Below are 22,361 nucleotides of genomic sequence, written 5' to 3' on the forward strand. Positions count from 1 at the left end.
TATTCAATATCTCCCATCTGACCACACACATTAAGTAACTGCAAATGTTATTAGTAGACATGAAATGCTCTTAAGGTTGATATTCTTAAAGGATGACTTGTATTATGCTATTTTGCTTTCAGCTCCCTTATTAGGGATGATTTTGACATAACTAGGTTAATGAAACAAAGAGAAAGCAGAATTTATATGTGAAGACAAAAGACAGAAGGCATGTATGTTCCAGAAGATTAGTTTTTATAGAATAAAGAAGAAGAACCTATAATAGAAAATTCTCTTATACCCAGCTAGTCGGTTCAGTATTATCTCACACATAATGAAGTATTTATGCTGAAAAGGCTGAGATACCTGGACTCCCTGGTTTACCAGTCACGGTGTTTGGAGGCAGAGGTTTTCTTCGCATTTGTGTAGGCTTGGCAGGAGGTATAGGAGGATGTTGAGGGCCAGGTGATGTTGTTACTGTATGACATTACAAGACAGTGTTATTAATAATTTAAGCTCAAATTCCATAAAATCAGAAACTTGTTACAAGTTATATTCTGACTTCTCAAACAATGTTTCATGTCTGATTTAGTATCAAAAGCAGAGAGGTGAGGTTAGGAGCTGAAATAAGTTGCATTTTCACCCTTAAATTATTTGTGAAATGTGTGCCATGGAGTTTTAAACTAAGCTTACACTGAAAAAACATAGCCCCTCTGGGATTTTGTACAAGTGTTTCAGCAATTCATTTTCTGTGTAGTTACTCATGTCTGTCAACGCTAATTTTTTGGCAGTCAAGAGGACACTCCTTCCACAATAAACACCACCTCAGTGTTTATGTGAAAACAAACTGTCTTCAATATCCTACTCACAAAATTTCTGATGTTTTGTACTTTCTGACATAAAACCAGTCACCCTCAGACCAAAGCAAAACATGTAGCAAAAGGGAAATTATCACACTTTATCCTATGCTGTTCAGAAATTAAAAATTAAGAAGTCACTGTCACTTCATGCACTGACACGGTCAGAGTGTTAGAAACTCCTGAAGCACCCAACTAGGTTGTTTCAATGCACAGTTCCAGCCAATATCTATTAAATTTATCCGGTAAGGTTCTTCGACAGTGAGGTCTGAAAGGAGAACCTAAAACTCTTAATTCATACTTACAAAACATTTTACTGTATTTTCCAGGCAATTATAAGGGATTTTATTATGCAAAAGAAAGGCAAAGGAAAAGATTTTCTTTCCAGTATTCACCTTTCCACTTCTTTCCTTAAGAAAAAAACAGGAGATATGTGCAATGCATTTATGTAACAGAAGACCTTTTGTACCTAACGGGAAAATCCTCAAGAGGAGTATAATTCTTATAATGCTGCCAATGTCAACAAACATGCAAGTTGCCTGATACTGAGTTACACAGAGTACCTCGGTCCCTGTGTATCAGACCTCAGTTTACCCTGTAAACAGGGTAACTGTAGGTGAGAAGGCAGCGGATCCAAAGACATATATGGCAGAGTCTTTTTCTAATACCTGTAATATACGAATAGAAACACTTCCATCTTTCAGTGATCCCTTTTCCATTTGGACTTTTGCAGTAATTTATAAAACTTCTTTTTTTTTTTTTTTTAATCAGTCAGATCAAACCAGGAAATTATACTGTACCTAATTCACAGAATCACAGAATCACTAAGGTTGGAAAAGATCTATAAGACCATCCAGTCCAACCATCAACCCAACACTGTCATACCTACTAGACCATGTCCTCAAGCACCATGTTTACACATTCCTTGAGTTGGTTGCCTCCATCCCGCCCCGGGCCAGCCTGTTCTGTTCCAATGCCACTCTTTCAGTGAAAAAGTTTTTCCTAATATCTAATCTAAACCTTCCCTGATGCAACTTGAGACCATTTCCTCTTGTCCTATCACCAGTTACCCAGCAGAACAGACCAACACCCACCTCCCTACAACCTCCTTTCAGGTAGCTGTAGAGAGCCATCAGGTCTCCCCTCAGCCTCCTCTTCAGGCTAAACAACCCCAGCTCCCTCAGCTGCTCCTCATCAGACTTGTTCTCCAGACCCTTCCCCAGCCTTGTTGCCCTTCTCTGGACACGCTACAGCACCTCTGTGTCCTTTTTGTAGTGAAGGACCCAAAGCTGAACACAGACCTGGAGGTGCGGCCTCACCAGTGCCCAGTACAGGGGCACAATCACTGCCCTACTCCTGCTGACCACACTGTTCCTGATACAGGCTGAAAATAGCATTTGTAGGTTTCATATGTAATTTTTAATCTCCAGATGGAGATGAAAATAATATTCCTAAAGACCTGAAAAATAACAATAGATTTTTGTATATATAAGTCATCGTACCCTCGGTATTACTACATGGTAGCATCCATGATTAATTTTCCACCTGCATGTATTTCAGGAATGGGATTGTCTGAGATATTTATAGGATAAAAATGTGCAAGTATTGATGTGTCAGGTTTCTGTCATATCTTCTGAATAACACAACCGCTAGTTACATGCAAGCCAAAACACATTCAGTGGACTGTGTCACAGCTGAATCTACTATACTGCACTTTGGAAAAACAAGAATCCCTATCCTTCCCTTCTGCTACTTCCACAATGCATTGGGTGACAGACTGTGGTTCTACCAAATCTAATTAACAATGTGTGGAGACTTAGCTTGTACACTACAACACACAATAGATTTTATGGATTTTGTGACAGTGTAGATTCTCGCAAAGACAGCAGCATGATGAACTATTTGGATTTACATAATCTCAGGGTTCTTTGAGAACTGGGAATGTATTTCCTCAATTCTCCCACTTTTCATGAAAAAGGAGGATGTGTAGCCTCTTAGGACAGAGTCTTAACACATCAAGCTTAATTCTTGAGTGTTGTAACCTCTCTTTTTCATTTCTTATATGGAGTGTAAATGTAAATTTTTCAGTTAACACTCACTAAGTTTTCAGAAAAAGTAAATGTAATTAAAAGTAAAGTCAAATACTGGCAAACTTACAGCAATATCTGATTAATCTGCCTCACTTTTTTGTCTGCAAAGATCACTGAACATACCCTCCTGGAAGCTAAGTGATGGCATATGGACGACAGGGAGGTGATAGAGACAGGCAACAGGGCTTCACAAAGGCAAATCATTCCTGACTAATCTGGTAGCCACCTATGACAGTGACTGTGTTGGTGGATAGGGGAAGAGCATCTGATGTCTCCCATCTTGACTTCTGCAAGGCCTCTGACACAACCCCACACAACATCCTTGTCACTAAATTGGAAAGATGTGGAATTGATAAATGGACTATTCAGTGGAAAAGGAACTGGCTAGACAGCCTCGTATAAAGACTTGCTGTCAATAGCTTCATGTCCAAATGCAGGTCAGTAACAAGTGGTGTCCCTCAGGGGGTGTGTTTGGGGACCAGTACTATTCAATATCTTTGCTGATGACATACAGTGGGATTGAGTGCACCCTCAGCAAGTTTGCCGATGACACCAAAACGTGTGGTGCAGTCAACACGCTGGAGGGAAGGGATGCCATCCAGAGGGACCTTGACAGGCTGGAGAGGTGGGCCACTGCCAACCTCATGGAGTTCAACAAGGCCAAGTACAGGGTCCTGCACATGGGTTGGGGCAATCACCAGTCTCAGTACAGGCTGGGTGACAGATAGATTCAGAACAACCCTGCAGAGAAGGACTTGGGGATATTGGTAAGTTAAAAATTAGATGTAAGTTAGAAATGTGTACTTGCAGCCCAGAAAGCCAATTGTATCCTGGGCTGCATCAAAAGAAGTGTGGTCAGCAGGTCAATTGAAGCAATTGCCCCTTCTACTCTGCTCTCATGAGATTTGACCTGGAGCACTGCATCCAGTTCTGGGGTGTCCAGTACAAGACAGACATGGACCTGTTAGAGCCGGTCCAGAGGAGCCACAAACATTATCAGAGAGCTGGAACATCTCTGTTTTGAAGAAAGGCTGAGGGAGTTGGGTTTGTTCAGACTGCAGAAGAGAAGGCTGCAGGGATACCTTATTGAAACATTCAGTACTTAAAGGGACCTTATAAGATAAATGGGAGAGGCATTTTACCAGGGCCTGTGGTGATAGGACAAGGGGTAATAGTTTTAAACATAAAGATTTAGATTAAATGTAAGGAAGAAATTCTTCCTGGAGAGGGTGGGGAGGCACTGGAACAGGTTGCCCAGAGAAGCTGTGGATGCCCCATCCCTGGAAGTGTCCAAGGCCAGGCTGGATGAGGCTTGGAGCAACCTGGTCTAGTGGAAGGGGTCCCTGCCCACGGTAGGGAGATTGGAACTATTCAATATTTTAAGATTCCTTCCATCCCAAACTATTCTATGATTCTATAATTCTGAATTTTGATATACATATTAAGGCCTAATGAAGACAGCTGAAATCACAGATGTATACAAGAAAATTACACAACAGTAGTGACTAATTTCACAACCATACCCAGCTGGCTTTTATGACTACAGTTCAAGGTATTGGCTTACTTCACAGCTCTAAAAGCTTAACTTCAAACATCTAATGTCATAAGATGAGTAAAAGCAGATGTAAATGTTCCTTCAAATCTACACACATAAAAAACTTCCAGTCTCTGCAAATCACAAACTGGATTTACTTAAGTACACACTACTGCCTGACATTCAGCAATAAGAAATGCACAACATCATCCTTGTTTTCAGTTTACAGTCTGCATCCAGCTACTACTAATAGTATATCACACTGGACTTAATCTTTGTGAAGTACAATTGTCAGATTGACTAAAATTTAAAAGATAAAACATCAGAACTCAGCTATCAAGATAAGCAGTTGTCTTTGTACAGGTAAATTAGGTGCAAAGGAAAATCAGCAGAGATCAGGAGCAAACAGCAGTTTATAAATTAGCTAGAGCTGTATCTTTGTGTTTTTAAATCTAAATAATATGTTTTCAAAGGAAAACACAGATAAAAAGGGCAGCTGCAGCTGGACAGTAAATCCAAAGGTAAAACTAAAGAGATTTTATTTTCAGTCGGTTTTTATGCCAGTAAAAACACACAGCTAAATCAAAGCCTGCCCTTGGTTATGCTTATGAAATGACGAAATCCTCTACGTGTAAGGGTGTTTACATTTTTGTATTTATGTTTGTGTGCATACATGTGGCATACAAACACACTATATTACAACTTTCAAGCTGAAACAGAAAACCAGAAAATTTCTAAGAAAATAACTAGAAAAAGTGAAATACAAAAAGCCTATATTGGAAGGCCTATTTAGGGAAGCTATTTTTCAGTTAAAATATTTCGAATGTTTTGAAAATGTGATTGCAAGACTTGCAAATATGTAAAACTGACAAACCTGGTATAGCACATGTTAAAAAAACCTGTAACTTTATTTGCTCAACATTGTTATTTTGCTTCAAACCTAATATTCAACTCAAACAATCCTAATTTTCAACGAAACTTTTTCATAAAGAGGAGGACAATTTGGTTATGCATTCTCCTTATTCCCCCTTGCTATGTAGAATTAATAGTATGAAAAAAACCCAGTGCCTACAGTATTCTGGCTGTTTGATCATAAGGATAGAACACTGGTGGTGGTAATTTTTAATAAGGCATATGTTAAGTGACTAAGAAATATACTTATTTTTATCTCTTTTAGTAGCATCCTGAAGCCAAGTGAAAGTGTATTGGTGAGGATGACTAAGAATTATTTTCACTTCTTAGTGGAGTTGCTTTCTGTGTTTTGGAAAAGCAGCGTTTTAATTTTTTCAGAACTGTTAAACTTTGCTATATGGTCTTCTTTTATTAAGCTTACCAGAAACTGGCTTTTCCCAGGTATCACTATATTCCAAAGGTTTTTTCACATCCACGCCAATTGGTTTTGCAATATCCTCAGGTCTATATACATCCTCTGCGAAAGAAAGAAAATCAAATAAGTATCTACAGTGCAGTACCAAGTCATGGAATAGTTCTATGCTGCATATGTTCAAACTCTAGCTAACATTAAGTGTAAAGCAGGCATATATGGCCCACCTATGTTTTTACTGATAACTTAGGGATACATGTTATCCTCCTGTTGAAGTAAGTATAAAGTGATAAGGATCTACAGGTCCAGCAATTCAATTTTAAACATTCATTGAAAAAAGATATTTTTGAAAAAAAGAATTAATAGGATTAAGAAAGAACAGATGAGTTAAACCAAGATGAGATGTGAAAAGATGAGTACAGCCAACATTTTAGTTTCTCAGTAATCAGATTAAAACTCCATTTATTCTTGCAAAGGGCAAAGTTCTCCTTCTCCCCAAAATAAGGTCTCTGGTTATCCTCCATACTGAATGGCTAGAGCAAATCTGAACCAAACATATACCATATTTGGAGTACTGGAGGCAAAGTGTACATAAAATTCAGTTTGTATATAAAAGAAAGCCTGATTTAAAAGTTATATAAACATTTTTTTAAAAAAACAAAGTAAATGGCATTAAAAACATCAACACAACTACTCCTGGTACAGAAAAACTGTTTCACATGCTGATATTTATAGGACAGCCAGACTGTTAAATTATTATACTTTCTCTGTCCAAAATAAGTATATTTACTTTAGAAAAGCCCTATATATGGCAGAGTGAGAAGATGCCCTGCAATTTCATCATGTCTGTGAAAAAAAAAAAACCAAAACACTTTCTCATGACATAAGAAAAAAACCTCAAAATTAAACTAAACATTTCAACTGAAGATTTCATAGGTTTATAATCTAGTGTTCAGTTTGTTTTGAGATTAAACTAGTATCTTAACAACAGATAATTTTTCAATTATTTTACTCTTTAGCCATTTTTGCTAGGCATATCTTAGGAATCCACAGTCTATAGTATGGACGTGATAAATGATTTACTTAAGATTAAAATAATGAGACCTGTAGTAAGCTGGGAAGAGGACACAGGTCACCTGGTCCCTGTGACTAAAATTTCTAAACACATCATGTGGTTTTATATAACTGCATTTTGTCTTCAGGTAACTACCATGGTTAATTAGATCTTCAGATACATGAAGTGTCAGAGTGCTAATCAATGTTTCATGTGAATAGTGTTCAAGGAAAAAGAGGCATGAGAAAACAACCACCACCTTTAAAAAGAAAAGTAATCTTGTACACTACCAGTCATAGAGTATATTTGGTTTCTTAGCACCATCTCACAATAAGCACATCAATAACATGTAGCCGCACATTGAATAAATCACTTTAAATCACCCAGGTATCGATTACAAGTCTAATTTAGTTTTGCATCTTACAGTGTCTGCAGAAAAGTCTACCTCTATCCTGCTCATTACAAACTAAACTAGAATCACAGTCTTTTCTGAGTTATATCAGCTAGGAATGAACAAAAGATTGTATATATTCTAGATGGAAGAAATAATCTTTTTTTTTATCCCCCTCCCCCTCCCAGCTTGCACTGCTGTTCTGCCATTAGTAAAGTAATACTGAAAAATAAGTCAAAGTTTCAGGGAAAAAGCTGATAAACCCACAACACTTCCATGCTGACAAACTCTCCTTTTTGCATGTTTCAATGTACTTTAAAGTTACAGAAAAATTTGTTTGTGTTTTCACACAAGGAACCTGCACTATCAAATAGCTTGCTGTATTTACCATAGTATCTGTCTTATGATAGCTAACAAAACTTGCTTATTATAAGCATTTTGACTTACCACGTTCATTCAGACTTTTAACAGAACTGAGAATAAATGCATTACTTGCGTGTGTGTTTGTGTCTTCTTTCACTTCTTTCTTTTTTCCTGAAAATATTTACGGGCTCTGGAATACCTTAAAACTAATCACTGCATTTTTAACAACAGGAATACTATTAGGAGGGTGGATCATTTTAAGGAAAGAACTGGAAAAAGGTCCCTTGATAAAACAAACTAAAATACCTTAATACCTGAGTTCCTCTAGAACTTGTCTATACACTCACAGTTTTAAAAATAAAAAGAAAATAGAACACAAAGGTAATGGCCTTTATACTGAAAACCAACTCTCTCTCTCTTCCAAAAGGGAAGTGGAGACGTTGCTCAGAGTTTGTTTGCTGAAGGTTCTTTGGAAGATGAATCCATAAGGAGCAGTTTTTAAATGGTTAGAATTTAAAAAAAAAAAAAAAAAAAGTAAGATAAGAGTAAGAAAAGTTACATACGCTAAGAGAAATACAAAAAGCCATCTCAATAAAATGAAATTCCAGAGAAAATGGCTAAAACATGGTAGAAAACTAAAAGAAATATTAGTCATGAGGAGGCAATCCTTGCCGCTTTCCCACAGTCAAGTTTACCACCTGGCACTACAGCTAGCCAGGAGACTGAAAAGCCTGCCAGGAAACCAGCCACAATCCCATGTGCTGCTGCTGGAAAAAACAAATTCCACTGCTTATCATCTGGGCCCTGCTGCTGCCAAGCAGACTCCGCATGGTGTGAAACATCTTTGCCCTCCTGCTAATGAGCATAATCAGGAAGAAGAACTCGAGTACACTGAACAGCAGTGCCAGCCCGGCAAGGAATTAAAAGATCCAAACCAGTCTTCAAACAACAGAGTATCTGTGGCTCTTCAGTACATGTGCTCTTCTTCAGAGAAAGAAAAAACGATGTCTAAAGGTGAGCCTGAAAACATGTTGTTCCTTACAGTCCAACTAAGGATTCTGATCAGCTTCAATCAGAAGATAAAGATTCTCATAAGCTCACCACAGAAAATAACATACCATTTTCATAATGGAAAAAATAAACTTACCCACCCCAAAAAATCACCCAGATATCTTAAAATGTTACTATTTCTCTAAGATATCACATACTGAAAAAGCAATTTTTTTGTCTTTGCTCAGCTGGTAAGATTTAGGGTTCCAGGTTAGTAGAGTTCTCTTTTCTAAGTCTCTTCTGCAGACTTAGGAATTGTCTGCAATATGTAATTGCACATTGCTTGGGGCAGATATGTAAGATTTCTTTAACTGATTACCTGCATTCTCTTGTTGTGGGAGATGATTTCTGTGAGCACAGACTGCCTCGTAGGCTCAAACACTGCATTTGTCACAATACTGTGGCATACCTGCTTTACAGAACACTTGGCATGTCACCTACTGATCATCCAGGAAAATACAGACTGAAAAGATGTGAAAAGCTGTAGTCTGCTCTCAGCATATCATGAACACATCAAATTCATTGGTGATTTCTCATTGCTCAGCAATGTGAAGTCACATTCCTGTCCTTTACTGAGAAGTTACAAAACCCCCGAAACTGGAACTCTACCTGTTGTTGGCACAATCCACTTTGGCAGTCCAGGTGCTTTTGTTCTAGCTGGTGGTAGTGTGGTTTTATTAAAAGCTGTGAGAGAGTTTAAAAAAGAAAAATAAGAAAAAAACAAACCCAAAAACCCCATCAGAACAAAACCCAATTTTTTCTGAGTTGGAAAGGCTTTAACTCTAGACTGATTAATTGAAAGAAAAATACAACACCCCCACCGCTCCTTTTTTTCCCGCAACACTTAAAATTCCACTGAGAATACTTGAAATAAAGTAATTAATTAACCCCATCCCCAATTCCAAATTGAATAAACAATTATTACCAGGTCTGGTCTGTGATTTATCAGATGGCTTTGGTCTTGCGGAAGTGAGACGTGTTTTATGAGGTACTAAAAGAAATAAGGTTCAGTTTAGATGCAACATGTAAAAGGAACACCAATAAGGTAGTGTAATTTGCTGGAAAAAGGGTCCATGCACCAATGTGATATAGCAAAATGGATATATGAAAATTGTATGAGTTCCAATTCAAAATGCACGCTGAAAATGCCAGCTTTAGTGGTCAGATGACTCCATCATGCATTCTGACCAGTTACATTCATGTTTAGGTTTAGGAAAAGATATAAAATATTTACAGCCAGTTACCCAACTGTATATGGATACAGAGTTAGCTCTGCAGGGTATCCATGGCCATAAGACATTTAATTAGGTTCTGTAAAAAACAAAAAAACAAACAACCTCAAAATAAAACACCAAACTGAACACCCACCAATCAAATATTCAGATAAAACCATGAAACATTAAATATTGCTGAAAGAACAACTGTAAGTACTCAGCACCAATGCTGTGTAGGGCTGCTGAAGAATAGCATCATCAGCAAGGTTAAAATCAGAAGCCTTCAACCTTTTCTTATTGTCTCCCTTCACTTGCCAAATACTTTTGATATTTTAGTTGTTATAGAAACTGTGTGAATCACACTGAAAGCATAAGCAGTAGCCACTGTCCTCATCTGCCAAATTATCAACCTCTATAACTCAAATTTTTAAATAGAGTTAGCTATTTGATATTCGAATCTAATAACCATTCTATCCACAACACTCAATCCAGCCTTTCTAAAGTGTCACAGAAAATACTTCTGCAGGAAAGAACATATTAAGCATTTTTGACATTTACATTTAGGAAAAGTTTTACAGATTCAGATTTTGTATTTTATGAGGAAAAAGGTGGAAGTCAGTTACATCTATGTTTGAAACCCTATACATCTGAGGATGCAATACACAGCACTAACACTGTTATAAGCTTCTTATCATCTTCGAGGCAATACTGACTAAACCTTGATTTTCAGAGCAATGAACAAAAAACATTCAATAAAAGGAAAAATAAATTTTCATGTTATATATTTGAAATAGTTTAATGAAATAGTAATAATGAGCAGACTGTTAAAACTTAAACTGAACTGATTTTACTTAAGATCTACAGACTCTCAATGTAACAACTTAAAAAAACCTAACAATTACCTGTATCGAACCGTGAAATTTCGGTTTCTAGAGCAGTTTTCGGCTTGGGTGAAATCTGGTACGTTTCATTGGGAACTGAATTGAAAGTGGAGATGTTATTGCTTACGAAACACAAATTATTTCCTTTTAAATATAAGACACCACAGGCAGAAGGGAAATTCAAACTGTCATTGTGCAGGCTATAAACAGAGTCAGTGCTAGAAACCTGGCTGAAAATCATGCTTTTATACAGATAAAACAGTTTTCAAGACTGGGAATATGTATATCATTAGTAAGTCAGACAAAAGGAAAGATGATCAGCTAATGTTTTTTTTTTATGTGACTCCTCAGCCTTGTACATGAAGTACTTATTTTTAGAAAGAATTGCATGAAAGAAAAATGTCTGGAAAACTAAAACCAGCAAAATTTTGTACATGCACTGGAATGTGATTAACAAATGAACACACATAGAGATATATTGAGGTATTTGTGTTGATTGTAAGTTTAGCCATATAGCAAAAGCAGAGAAAGTAAAGTTTTATGAAAAATAAACTGACATAATATTCTCATTACCCAAAGACATTTTGGACCCATCAACAACATGAACAGTTATAAGGTTAATTGATCCCAGGTGTGTTGCCCTTGGAGCTACAAGAAATAAAACATTGTTCTGTGAGAAGTGAAATTAAAGAAGTTGGATTCCATTAAGGATTTGTGTCCTTTGTCTCCTAAAAACCTATCTACACATCTGCTATGACTATTTTAACAGGCATGAGACAGACACGTGTTCTGATTAGTCTGGATGTATTTTCATGCTGACAGCCAGACAGTGCAACTATTTTACTGGGCCCCCACAGACTTCAGAACAAATGCCCTAAAGGTGAAGTTCTGACAGCCTTGGGTCTTTTTCTCACATATATATATGTGGGTATATTAATTTACACTTCTACTGTAGTTACTGCAAAAACCACTGATAGGAAGAAGGTAGCTATACTCTTAGCATTTAACTATCTTGGACACAGATTCTGTAACACAGGTTTCAAAAGCACTTGAGAAATTGGAGGAAATGTATTTAGGGTAGTAACATCCCGCAAAAGAAAATAACTTAGTGAAGCTGGCTACAATGGTATATTTTTACTAAAATTAATCAAATTCCTCACATTTTTAGTGGCTACTACCCAGAAATCCAACAAACAAATGTTAAAAACCCAACCATCGTAACTTCTGCTCTCCATGGAAATTGATGCAATTTTTGGGCATACTCTTTGACATAATTAACAAACTCTGTGCTGAACAATGGTACTAATTTCTGTCCACATAGCATGTATGTCACATGAGTACAGTTCTGAATGGCAGCACAAAGTATAACTAAGTTGGTGCCACTATAACATCTTAAAAGGTACAAACTTTAAATTACCAGATTTAGTTTGTGGTACTTCTGGCCCGACAGATGTTTTGGGTTTGGAAGGAATGAGCAGTGTTTCTTTTGGAGCTGAAAGAGAAGGAAAAAGATTATTATTGTATTCTTCAGGACTCGTGATCCAATGCCATATTTAGCCCACAGAAAATGCATGCCTCAAATGCCTGAAAAAAAAGACAATAACAATTCCATGGCTTTCTGGAACCTGAAACAAAACAACTATCCAAAACACAGAAAAATCCTAGTACTGAGCTGTAGGATAAGTTGAGTTACCGGATAAAATTCTTGCTCTAAAGGAAAAATTAGACCACTAAATTTGGTTGGAGATCTGACAAATAAAGGCTTGTGACCGGACACGAGCTGTAGGCTATTTATGCTTTACTTCCAGGTAGAACCAAGACTCATCTATATCAAAGAAACATGCATGTATGTAAGCAGAAGGAAGGATAGTGGAAAGATGTTACACAATGCCACACCGCAGCATGTTCTCTAGAAATTTATCCTATAAAAAATTATTAATACCTACATCTTAACTTTAAGGAAACTTATTTACCCATTGTTGCCCTTGAATGCTCAGTGGTAGTAGAAGATTTTGTACTAATTGGTTGTGGAGTTGTCTGATGTATCGCTGTTAAGAAGAAAAATGTGAAGAATCTTAGAATATTAAACCGTAATATAAACAAAATAGCATTTGCGCTATTTCTAAAACTTTCAAAATTCCTAAACTAAAGAGTAGCAGGATATATTAAACATCAGCTGCTGACAGGTATCATTATCTTTCTGTTAACTTCTATACATTCCTTCTATAACAAAAACAGGAAGAGACACAGCCTTCTGTAACTACTTTTAGGACTACTTTTGGTTCAGTGTAGCACATGATACCAGTTGCTAATTGTACAAGCACATTGCAAAAGAGTTTTGTTGCATTTTATGGATTAAACACAAAACCAAACAAAACAAGATGCTCACAGAAGAGCATTTCTGATGATCAGGAAGTAGTCAGAACTCAGTCTAGCCACTCAAATTTGTCAACACCCCCATTACCATATTTTAGTCATCATTTGCTATATGTAGTAGAGAGGAGGAAAAACTTGATGCTATACTACAAATGATACTGTATTTTTAGTGCAATTTTGGCATATTTTGGATTGATTGACTTAAGTGTAATTAATTTGTTTCAGCACAAACCAGCTATGAATAATTCAATTAAAAAACCCCAAACCTGAGGCTAAGGGAAAGAAAGCTTAAACACAGACACACAAAATTAAAAGTATGACTCCATTACCAGGTCTGGTGTGTGGCGCTCTTGGTTTTTCAGATGTTTTTAGTTTGGTATGAATGAACTGTTTTTCAGTTGGAGCTGAAATAAAAACAAACAGCACCCGGAACAATAATTGAAAAAACACACTGCTTTCATAGCATACAAGGAACATAATATCATCTCATCTGTAATAAGACCAATTATGTAAGGGTAAAGCTGAAAATCAATCAGCTGGAATGCCTGCAAAGAAAGTAAAACAAATTAAATGGCCACTGACACAAACAGACCTCTCCAAAATTATACACAAATTTGTAGCTTTGGATGAGGCAGTGAAGAATGTAGTCATGAACAGCATACAGTAAAGTAATGGGAGAAAAATAGACAATGGTAGCCTACATCTTCTACATCTGCCATACATGAGTGTCTGAGAGCAGGGTCTGTTGTTCAGTGGACCTTTCATACCAGACGTGGTTTCTAAATGTAACTATTTTGTTCTCTTGAGGGAACTATTTCAATCTTGTTAACTTCACACCGTTCAGTTAAAAATTCTTGCCATGTAGGAATCATTTACTGGGAAGGGTTGTCCTACCACGTGCTAGGCTTTGATCCACACCAATGTGACAGGTCCTCAAAATATCTGCCTTAGCCTGTGCATTCTCCATACCCCTTGCTCTGAAGAACCATTTTCTGCATATGAATATTGCATCGGGTAGCCCCAGATGTGTACGACAGGGCACTTAGACTTCATAAAGCCACAAAAAGAGATGTCAAAAGAATACCAACCTAAGCATCAATGCACACAGGGGATGTATATAAAATAGAAACATGATGAAATAAATTTCATTTCCTATTCCTCAAAAAGAAAAAAAACCCCCCATAATTCAAAAATTATTAAATGGCTATTAATACTTTATTAATGATAGCTTTTAATTCTCACAAAACCATGGTCAGTGTCTGTCTCTGAAGATGGGGATGAAGAACTGATTATTAACAAAGATTGCTCAAGCAATACTATTTCTGCCCAACACAGCTTGGATTCATTGGCCCTATTTGGTCTACATCCGACATTATTTAAGTTAAGAAGAAAGAATTCTGAGCTAATGTTTCATATTTTTAAGCAAGTTTTCCCAGCATGGTTGACTAGAATTTAGCAGAGACGATGGCTTTAGGAACTAGTACTTGATCTGGAGGGTCACACAGCTGGTCTGTTTTGGCTATGCTATAGTTATTATTTTATCATTAAAATAGTAACTATATAATAACCTTATCATTTTCTTGCAGTTTTCTTCTGTAATATACCATGAGGAGTGAAGAAGAGTATTTTAGGATGACAGCATCCATACCTCAGATGCATAAGTTACAAGAACCACTACCTGCTCTTTAAATAAAGTCCCCTTTTAATGAAAAATACATACATCTCAAGGAATTACATCATCCTGACTGGAATGGCTAGAAGATGAGCAAAAGAACCTTCAAAAGTAAATGAGCTCATGAATTATTACCCTTATCAAGACCAAAGGGAAAGTAGCACCTAGAAGCAGAGTAAAACTTCATTATAAGTTTTTAATATCATGTAATGAGCTCTCTCTAAGAGCTCTCTAAGCTCTCATCTTTCCTAGCAAGAATGGAAAATAGTGTAATTATTTATGAAATGCACATGATTACCCAGTGTTGCCTTTGGTCTTTCAGGAATATGAGGAATTTTAGTAGTATCTGGTTCATGGAAGGTTGGAAGGATTTCTGTTGGAAAAAACGTCCATAAATGTTCAGAATAACAAAGAGTCTCCCTTTCTCTTCTGCCCCCTTAAAAAAACTTCAGCACTATACTATACACTCCAGGAAAGGGATGTTTTACGACAGCAATGGGCATTTACCCTCAGAGATTTATGGTTACAAAGAGTTCAAATTTTTGTTTGCTTTTAACATCTAGATACTTTTTTAAAAATAAAACAAACAAACAATAAGAAACCCTTCAGTGAAATCACTGAGTATCTTACACAGGTCAGTCAGATTTATGAGGGGGAGTCTCCTAATTGAAATATAAATAAAGGGAATCCTCAGTATAATCTGGATGAAAATGTGTATATAAAGGAAACCCACTACAACAGCTGTAAGGGGCTTCTCTCACATGAACTTCAAAACCATGATGCAAACAACTAAGTGTGCTGCTCAGATACAAGCTGTGAATAACTTTTTATCATTGATTTAAACATACAGGTCACTACTATTTCTTTTTCTGGTAATAATCTTCATAACATAAAAAAATATCTTGAACTGTTGCAGTTTCCATCGGTGGAATGACCTCTCAAGTTAGAATGATACTCAGGTAACAGCAAGCATACTGTTAAGAACTCCCCCCATTGACCACCCTGAAAGCAGTTGCCTAATTATTAAACACAGCTTGACAAAAGACCAGACAATTTACCAGGTTTGCTGTGTGGAGCATCTGGGATAGGAGCTCCTTTGGGTTTAAAGGGAGTATGTTGAGGTTCTTTAGGAGCTGAAAGAAAAGACTTGTTTTAAGGGTTTATACTCCAGAAATTAGACAGATACATTGCACAAGCACTGCAAGCCTCATGCTTGCATAGAAAAAAAGAGAGCATTACATGAGGGACTGAAAAAATGAGTTTCAGATACATACAGGAATTTAAAGAGACAAGGGAAATCATGAATGAACACATGGGTGGAAAGTTGATTAAGTAAGCAGAATCTGGAGTCAAGCAAGAAAACTGAAAGAACACAGCCAACTCTGGTGGAGATGTTTCCATATGTACTTCAGAGCTCACAGTGCAAGGCCCATGGCATGCTTGTCTCCTGGAAGTGTCAAAGGATTTACAATGTGTGTGAGAGTGAAAGAAATTTTCTGTGAAGACAACAAAACAGCTAGGAATCTTTCAATACCTGGAACAAAGTAGAATTAAGTTCAAGTAGAAAAGAAAACAAGTCAAAAGCACAAACAGATGATGTGAAAAAGTGACTAATGATACACTATCTTTGGTCCAAGGAACAGCAGGGAAAGAATAATAATGACCAGCCCGAGGTAACATCTTTACCTGTTGCTGTCTTTGGTTGTTCAATTGTAAATGTAGTAGGTGCTAAAACTTCATAAAAACAAGAAATCACACTGAATTAGCAATGAGTACAAGCAAAAAGGTAAAAATATTCCCTTTTACATGACTGATTTCTTTTCAACTTGGAACACATACTTAAATTGGTCTTTAAAAAAAAAAGTATTAGTGAATATGCACTCTCCAAAAAGAAAGGTTCATCTGATGCTTTCAGAACCATCAGGACGTTAGAGGTTTGGCAGTTTACTACTATGGAAATCCCTGTTAAGTATGTTTTCAAGGGTCAGATTTCATTACGAGGGCACACAAACATGAGTGGTTTGAATTACAGATATTTAGGGTCATACACAAAGACCCTTAAATATATTTTTTCTAAGCATCTTTTGATAGGCACAGAAGACAATTTCTTCCAAGAACATTCTTAAAATGTCTGTATGCTTTCTATCCTGCTATACAGATTATTCATCAGTGACGGCTGTCACGTGGCTGAAATGCATATAAATCAAACTTCATCCATTAAAGATACAGATCAGCTCTATCTTCCTTTAAACATGTATTTAACAATCATTAGAAAACCTATTTCTTTGTAATATAAAGAGATGTTAATCAACACTTCATTCTTTGAGAAAAGGTAACCCAAAAGAAACCCTGAATATTCAAGCACAGCTAATCAACAATGTATTTACCAGGTTTTGTGTGTGGTACATCTGGACTTGGTGATGGTCTGGGCTTCAAAGAGACTCGTCGACTTTCTTTTGGACCTGTGAAGATGGGCAAGTTTTGAACATTTTACTGGGCAGGATGATTCAACGTAAGTCTTTTGATTTTCCTGACAGGAGATTTATTTTCTCCAAAGAAATTTTTTAGGAAGTATTTCCTCCATGTGAAAATAATCACAGAGTTCTCCTGTCAATTCAATAAATATTGTGTGTAAGTGCAGAGACTAAAGACAAAATGACTATTGCAGTGTAGTATTGGATTAACCCTCCACTCCTCTCAGCTCTATCAAACAGAACGTTCTACAGAGTAATCTGCTGTAGGTCTAACAGTTCCCCGGGTGCACATCTCAAGTGTTTCATATTGCAAAAACCTGCCACCCATTTAAATCAACTTTGCATGAAAATAAAACCTCCAGAAAAGCAGTCAAGCAGAAGAAACATGGAAATACACCATTAATTTTCAAATGGACAGAACTATTTCCAAAGTTTTGGGAACGGGAAAGTACTGTAATTTTACACTTGTAAATGATTAACTAGAAAATAAAAATACCTCTGCCATATTCTATGGAAATTAAGACACAAATTTTCCTATGTGGAAGGATGAGTGTTAACACTCATATCCCTACCATTATACAAGTGACTGACATGTAGAAATGTGTGATTATCTTGTTCTGTGACAGCTCCATAGCAAAATTTGATTATGACAGTACATCACAGCCTATTCAGTATCTGTGTACCTTCAGAGAACTCATCAACTTTGACAATTTTCAAGCTAATAACACCTTCATGCACTGAAAGGCAAAACGTTGATAAGCTTACTTGCTCTAGTTGGAGGAATACGTGGACTGGGTGATGTTTTAGGTTTGGAAGGCCCATGACGTGTATCTTTAGGAGCTGAAAGAAAAAAAAACTGGGTTACGCTGCACTAAAATTTTCCAACATATCAGTGTCCATTACCACCAAGAATATTCTACGGACATGATGCAAAGGAGAAGGTTTTTTTGGAACAAAACCAGGCTATAGAGAAAAGCAACAATCTTCTGTGAAGTGTCATCAACTAAGCATGTGACAGAATTACTTGTTCTATCTAAGACGACGACCTAAAAAAATAAAAGAAGAAGAAACCAAAATAAGTAGCTTCAAATACAAAGACACTGCTGTTCTGTAATGGAGGTTGAACTGGAGTGATTTGCAGTACTGGATTGAAATTATAAAAATGCCTTAGTTAAATGGATTTGCCTCGAGGAATCATACACTCCCAAAGATGACTCCAGTGATTCTGTTCTGACAGTGGAATTGAGGTGTGAGAGAAGGAGAATTATTTTTCAGCCCTCTATGAAGAACTGAATTTCATTTAGTAAAACTGGAGGGGAAGGGAAGCAGAGAAAGAAAACTTGCAGCATGGAACTCTGCTCACCCAAACCATATGACTAACTACAACAGTGCTACCTCTACAGTATAACTGAGAGCATGTACGTTAGGATCCTGTTCTGATCTGCCCTCTGCCTCTTATCATTAAATACTGAAGGAAATCACCCTATGGTGTGTGCATAACAACTTGAAAGGCACAAGGAACCTCCTTGATTGTTTTGTAGAACATAAGAAAAGAGACAGAAAATCTTGATTGGTAAATTATTAAGGCACATAGAAAGGAAGGGGACAAATTTTCACAGGTCTACTCTTAATGACTTGTGTTGAAGCAGAAAGACAACATGACTATTCAGGAAGGAAAGTCTTATTACCTACTGCTGAGTTTGATTTCTCAGTTCTAAACATAATTGGTTCCAGAACTGCATTAGCATGATAAAAACCTAAACCAAGTATTACCAAGAACAAGCAAAACATTAAAATCACTACCTGCACAAAGGTCATACCATCCCTGCTACAGCCAATGACGGATGCTGACTCCTCCTTGACATACATGTCAGTGTATTATGCCACTCAGAATTGCCTCCACGCTGACTCCTCCTTGACACCCAATACATGTCAGTATATTATGCCACTCAGAATTGCCTCCAGTGTAAGGCAATAGCTGTAATACAGGTCAGAGACTAAATATAAATCTGAAGCTTTTGTAATAAGCCACAAAGAAATTGTGGGTGTTTTTTCACCTTCAACTGTGTACGCTTTATTGACTTATTTAAATGTTTTGATGCAAATAATAGCACAGACTTACTGGGGGAAAAAGGAACCTGAGTTGTCATCTTTCCTCCCATTTCTCCAGCAGCACCATCTAATATTGCATATACCTTGGATACCTGTGCTGGCTCTGGCTGGGATGGGGTTTATCTTCTTCATAGCAGCCCCTGCGGTACTCTGTTTTAGATTCATGACCAAAAGAGCATTGATAACACACCAGTGTTTTAGCTGTTGTCGAATAGTGCTTGTTACAGCATCAAAGACTTCCTTGTTTTCCACTCTGCCCCCAAGCAAGTAGGCTAGGGGTGGGCAAGATGCTAGGAGATGGCTGGGATTCCACCTCATACAATATCATGCCTAGCAACAAATCTGGGGGATAGTCTTTCCAAAGGATCCATTTCTCCTAGACTGGCATTGATCTCCTAATGGGATGTGGTGAGTAGTTTCCTTTGTATAACTTGATTTTTCTCCTGTCTTTTTATTCTTCACAGGTTAAACTATCTTTATCTGGAACTATGATCTTTTTCCTCTCTTTTGCTCTGCTGATTCTCTCCCACAACCCACTGCGGGGTGGAATGAGCAAGTGGCTACTGGGTGCTTAGTTGTTGGGTGGGGGTCAATCCATCACAGTACCTCATGCAATTGCAAGTGTGAGTTGTATAACTTTCTTCCTCCATCCTTAATTAGACCAGGGTTGAATATTGCTCTATATCAAGCTGTGTAAACAACATCATTGAAAATATTACATATTCTTAAATCTTTGAACAACCTAAGGGCGGGGCAAAAGTGAATAGAAAAGTATAAAGGAATGATTGTGTCTGGGAAAGAAAAAATAAGTACATAATTTGAGAAATACAGAAAAAAACCCCTTCCTCTTTACAATGGCACCTTTCCTTTCCACTTTCACTTTTCCAAAACCCAAGCAAATTCTCACAGAAAAGACCTATGTTCACTGACATCTGCACATAAAATGCTCACTGTTGCAGTGACTTAAAATGTAAAAAAGGACCGAAGATTTTAAACTTACCAGGTTACTTATAAATTCCCTGCCATGACACGTGATACTGGATTTTATCCCTCAAGGAATGCTCCAACATACACACCCATAGGATACATATAAATCTGAAGCTCCACTGATCACAGTAGAAGTCTTAAGACACACGTATCAATATGATAATATAAAGAAATAACATACTTACCAGGTTTGGTTTGTGGCACCTCAGAGCTTGGTGATGTTCTAGGTTTGGAGGGAAGACGCTGTGTTTCCTCTGGAACTGAAAAAAAAAAAAAGCAACTATTAAAAAGCTTTCAAGAACTGAGACTGACAGAAGGCATAATATTAAAAAAAGAACACATGCCTTTCGGACTCTCTGGAATCACAAAAAGCTTGTATGAGCAATTGAGAAGTGTGAATGTCTGGTAAACAAAGAAACAGCACTGATGGAGAACCTCTGTAACAGGATAACATAAAGCAAGGCCAGTATGGATGGACTAGTACAAAAGGAAGCAGCACATGACAGAAACAGGTTATAGATAGATGTAGTCAAAGGTAAAGTGTGGTGTTTCCATCCACTTTACAGAATACACGTGTGGGACAAAAAACAAACAAGATGATCATGAATTGCTAGTGTAAAAATCAGCAAAAACACCCCAACCTTACAGAAGGATGAAATTTAATAGTACAAGCCTTCAACATTTGTGTGACAAAACCTTTTTTTTTTTTTTTGAGAAGGCCAGACTACCATAATAATGCAAATTGGCCACAGAGCTAAAAAATGGAGTTCATGAGAAGATGCATTTTAAGCTGTAGTTTGGAAACAATGTTTTACAATCAGCTGCCATGGTTAAAAAATTATGGGAAAACAAGGACTGTTATGACTTTTCTTCATGAGGAAATCATATTTAACAGATAATATCAGTTTTGAAAAACATTGCTCCAGGCCTACAATTTAAAGATCTTCAGTAAAGTGATAATCATGAGGTTTTTCACATTTACCAAAAGATAAAATATGATGCTATTTGACATCCTTGTAATTTTCTTTTGATATTACCGACTGGATAGCAGAGGACAGAGAATACTATTTCTCTGCCCACCACTGAATTCAACTGCACTCGTGTTTAATGACATAGAATAAAAATCCGGTATTTTGGAATATGGCATAAACTATCACTAATGTTAAAAAATATTAATATTTACAAACAAATAGTAACTATGCACTGGGTAATATACTCATTAATGCAGAAAATAATAATGCAATTAAATTAAGTAAGTGTGACTTGAAAGGGAAACATATTTATTCTAACAATACAAAGAAATGTGGGGAAGAATTGCACCATCTAAGTAATATATTCTTTAATTGCCTCATATTTCCTTTAGTTGGCACTGTAATGTAAATTTAACAACAATATTCTCATCCTGTTTCCATGAAGTAGCAGACATTTATTCTTTTGCATGATGAAAAATACCTAGCAAATATTATTACTCCTGAAAACTGCAGATAGATCACTGAACACACAGCAGAACAGAACCATGTTATGTTTTAACTGGTTCAGGTAACTGATCAGCTTCTCAGAAATAAATTTCAATCCAATATAAACTGTATTAGAAATAATCACACAAAGCAGTTTACCATCTTTGGCCTGTGGGATATGAGGTTTGGGTGAAGTTTTAGGCTTAGAAGGAATGCGTTGAGTCTCCTTCGGAGCTGGAAAAGAAAATGTAGATAGTAAGTTGGTTAAATTGCACAGCAATTAGTGTAGATAGCAAGTTGAACACACAAACACAGAAACCTCACACCTGCAACAGAGAAAAATGTCTCCTTATAGGAAGTAGGGAAGAAAGTCAGGTAATAGTCTCTGTGTGTAACAATCTAAGCAGAAGTGTGGAATTTTAGTAATTTTTGAAGCTCAGGTTTAATTTTTTTAAATACAAAGCTGGAACAAGCACAGACAAGCATAGTTATGAGAAAGGTGATTCAGAGCTGCCAACATCGTTTTCTTAAAAAAAAAAAAAAAAA

At 36.8% G+C, this 22,361-nt stretch overlaps 1 protein-coding gene across 1 annotated transcript in view; it reads right to left on the bottom strand.

The window, feature by feature from the left end:
• LOC104509710 (target of Nesh-SH3-like) overlaps positions 1 to 22,049 on the bottom strand; it is a gene marked incomplete at its 5' end in the record, with an annotated part of 47,503 nt that extends 25,454 nt beyond the window's left edge. Inside the window, 15 exons of the mRNA XM_010151745.1 lie at positions 346 to 456; positions 5,794 to 5,889; positions 9,252 to 9,326; positions 10,759 to 10,833; positions 12,155 to 12,229; positions 12,711 to 12,785; positions 13,443 to 13,517; positions 15,084 to 15,158; positions 15,844 to 15,918; positions 16,472 to 16,519; positions 17,173 to 17,247; positions 18,025 to 18,099; positions 19,464 to 19,643; positions 20,544 to 20,618; positions 21,975 to 22,049. Coding sequence (XP_010150047.1) covers positions 346 to 456; positions 5,794 to 5,889; positions 9,252 to 9,326; positions 10,759 to 10,833; positions 12,155 to 12,229; positions 12,711 to 12,785; positions 13,443 to 13,517; positions 15,084 to 15,158; positions 15,844 to 15,918; positions 16,472 to 16,519; positions 17,173 to 17,247; positions 18,025 to 18,099; positions 19,464 to 19,643; positions 20,544 to 20,618; positions 21,975 to 22,049 — 1,260 coding nt within the window. The remainder of the gene's footprint in view (positions 1 to 345; positions 457 to 5,793; positions 5,890 to 9,251; positions 9,327 to 10,758; positions 10,834 to 12,154; positions 12,230 to 12,710; positions 12,786 to 13,442; positions 13,518 to 15,083; positions 15,159 to 15,843; positions 15,919 to 16,471; positions 16,520 to 17,172; positions 17,248 to 18,024; positions 18,100 to 19,463; positions 19,644 to 20,543; positions 20,619 to 21,974) is intronic.
• Positions 22,050 to 22,361: the final 312 nt, after the last annotated feature.

The sequence above is a fragment of the Eurypyga helias genome, unplaced genomic scaffold (assembly GCF_000690775.1).
Source record: "Eurypyga helias isolate BGI_N326 unplaced genomic scaffold, ASM69077v1 scaffold4545, whole genome shotgun sequence".
In the NCBI taxonomy this organism is placed as follows: domain Eukaryota; kingdom Metazoa; phylum Chordata; class Aves; order Eurypygiformes; family Eurypygidae; genus Eurypyga; species Eurypyga helias.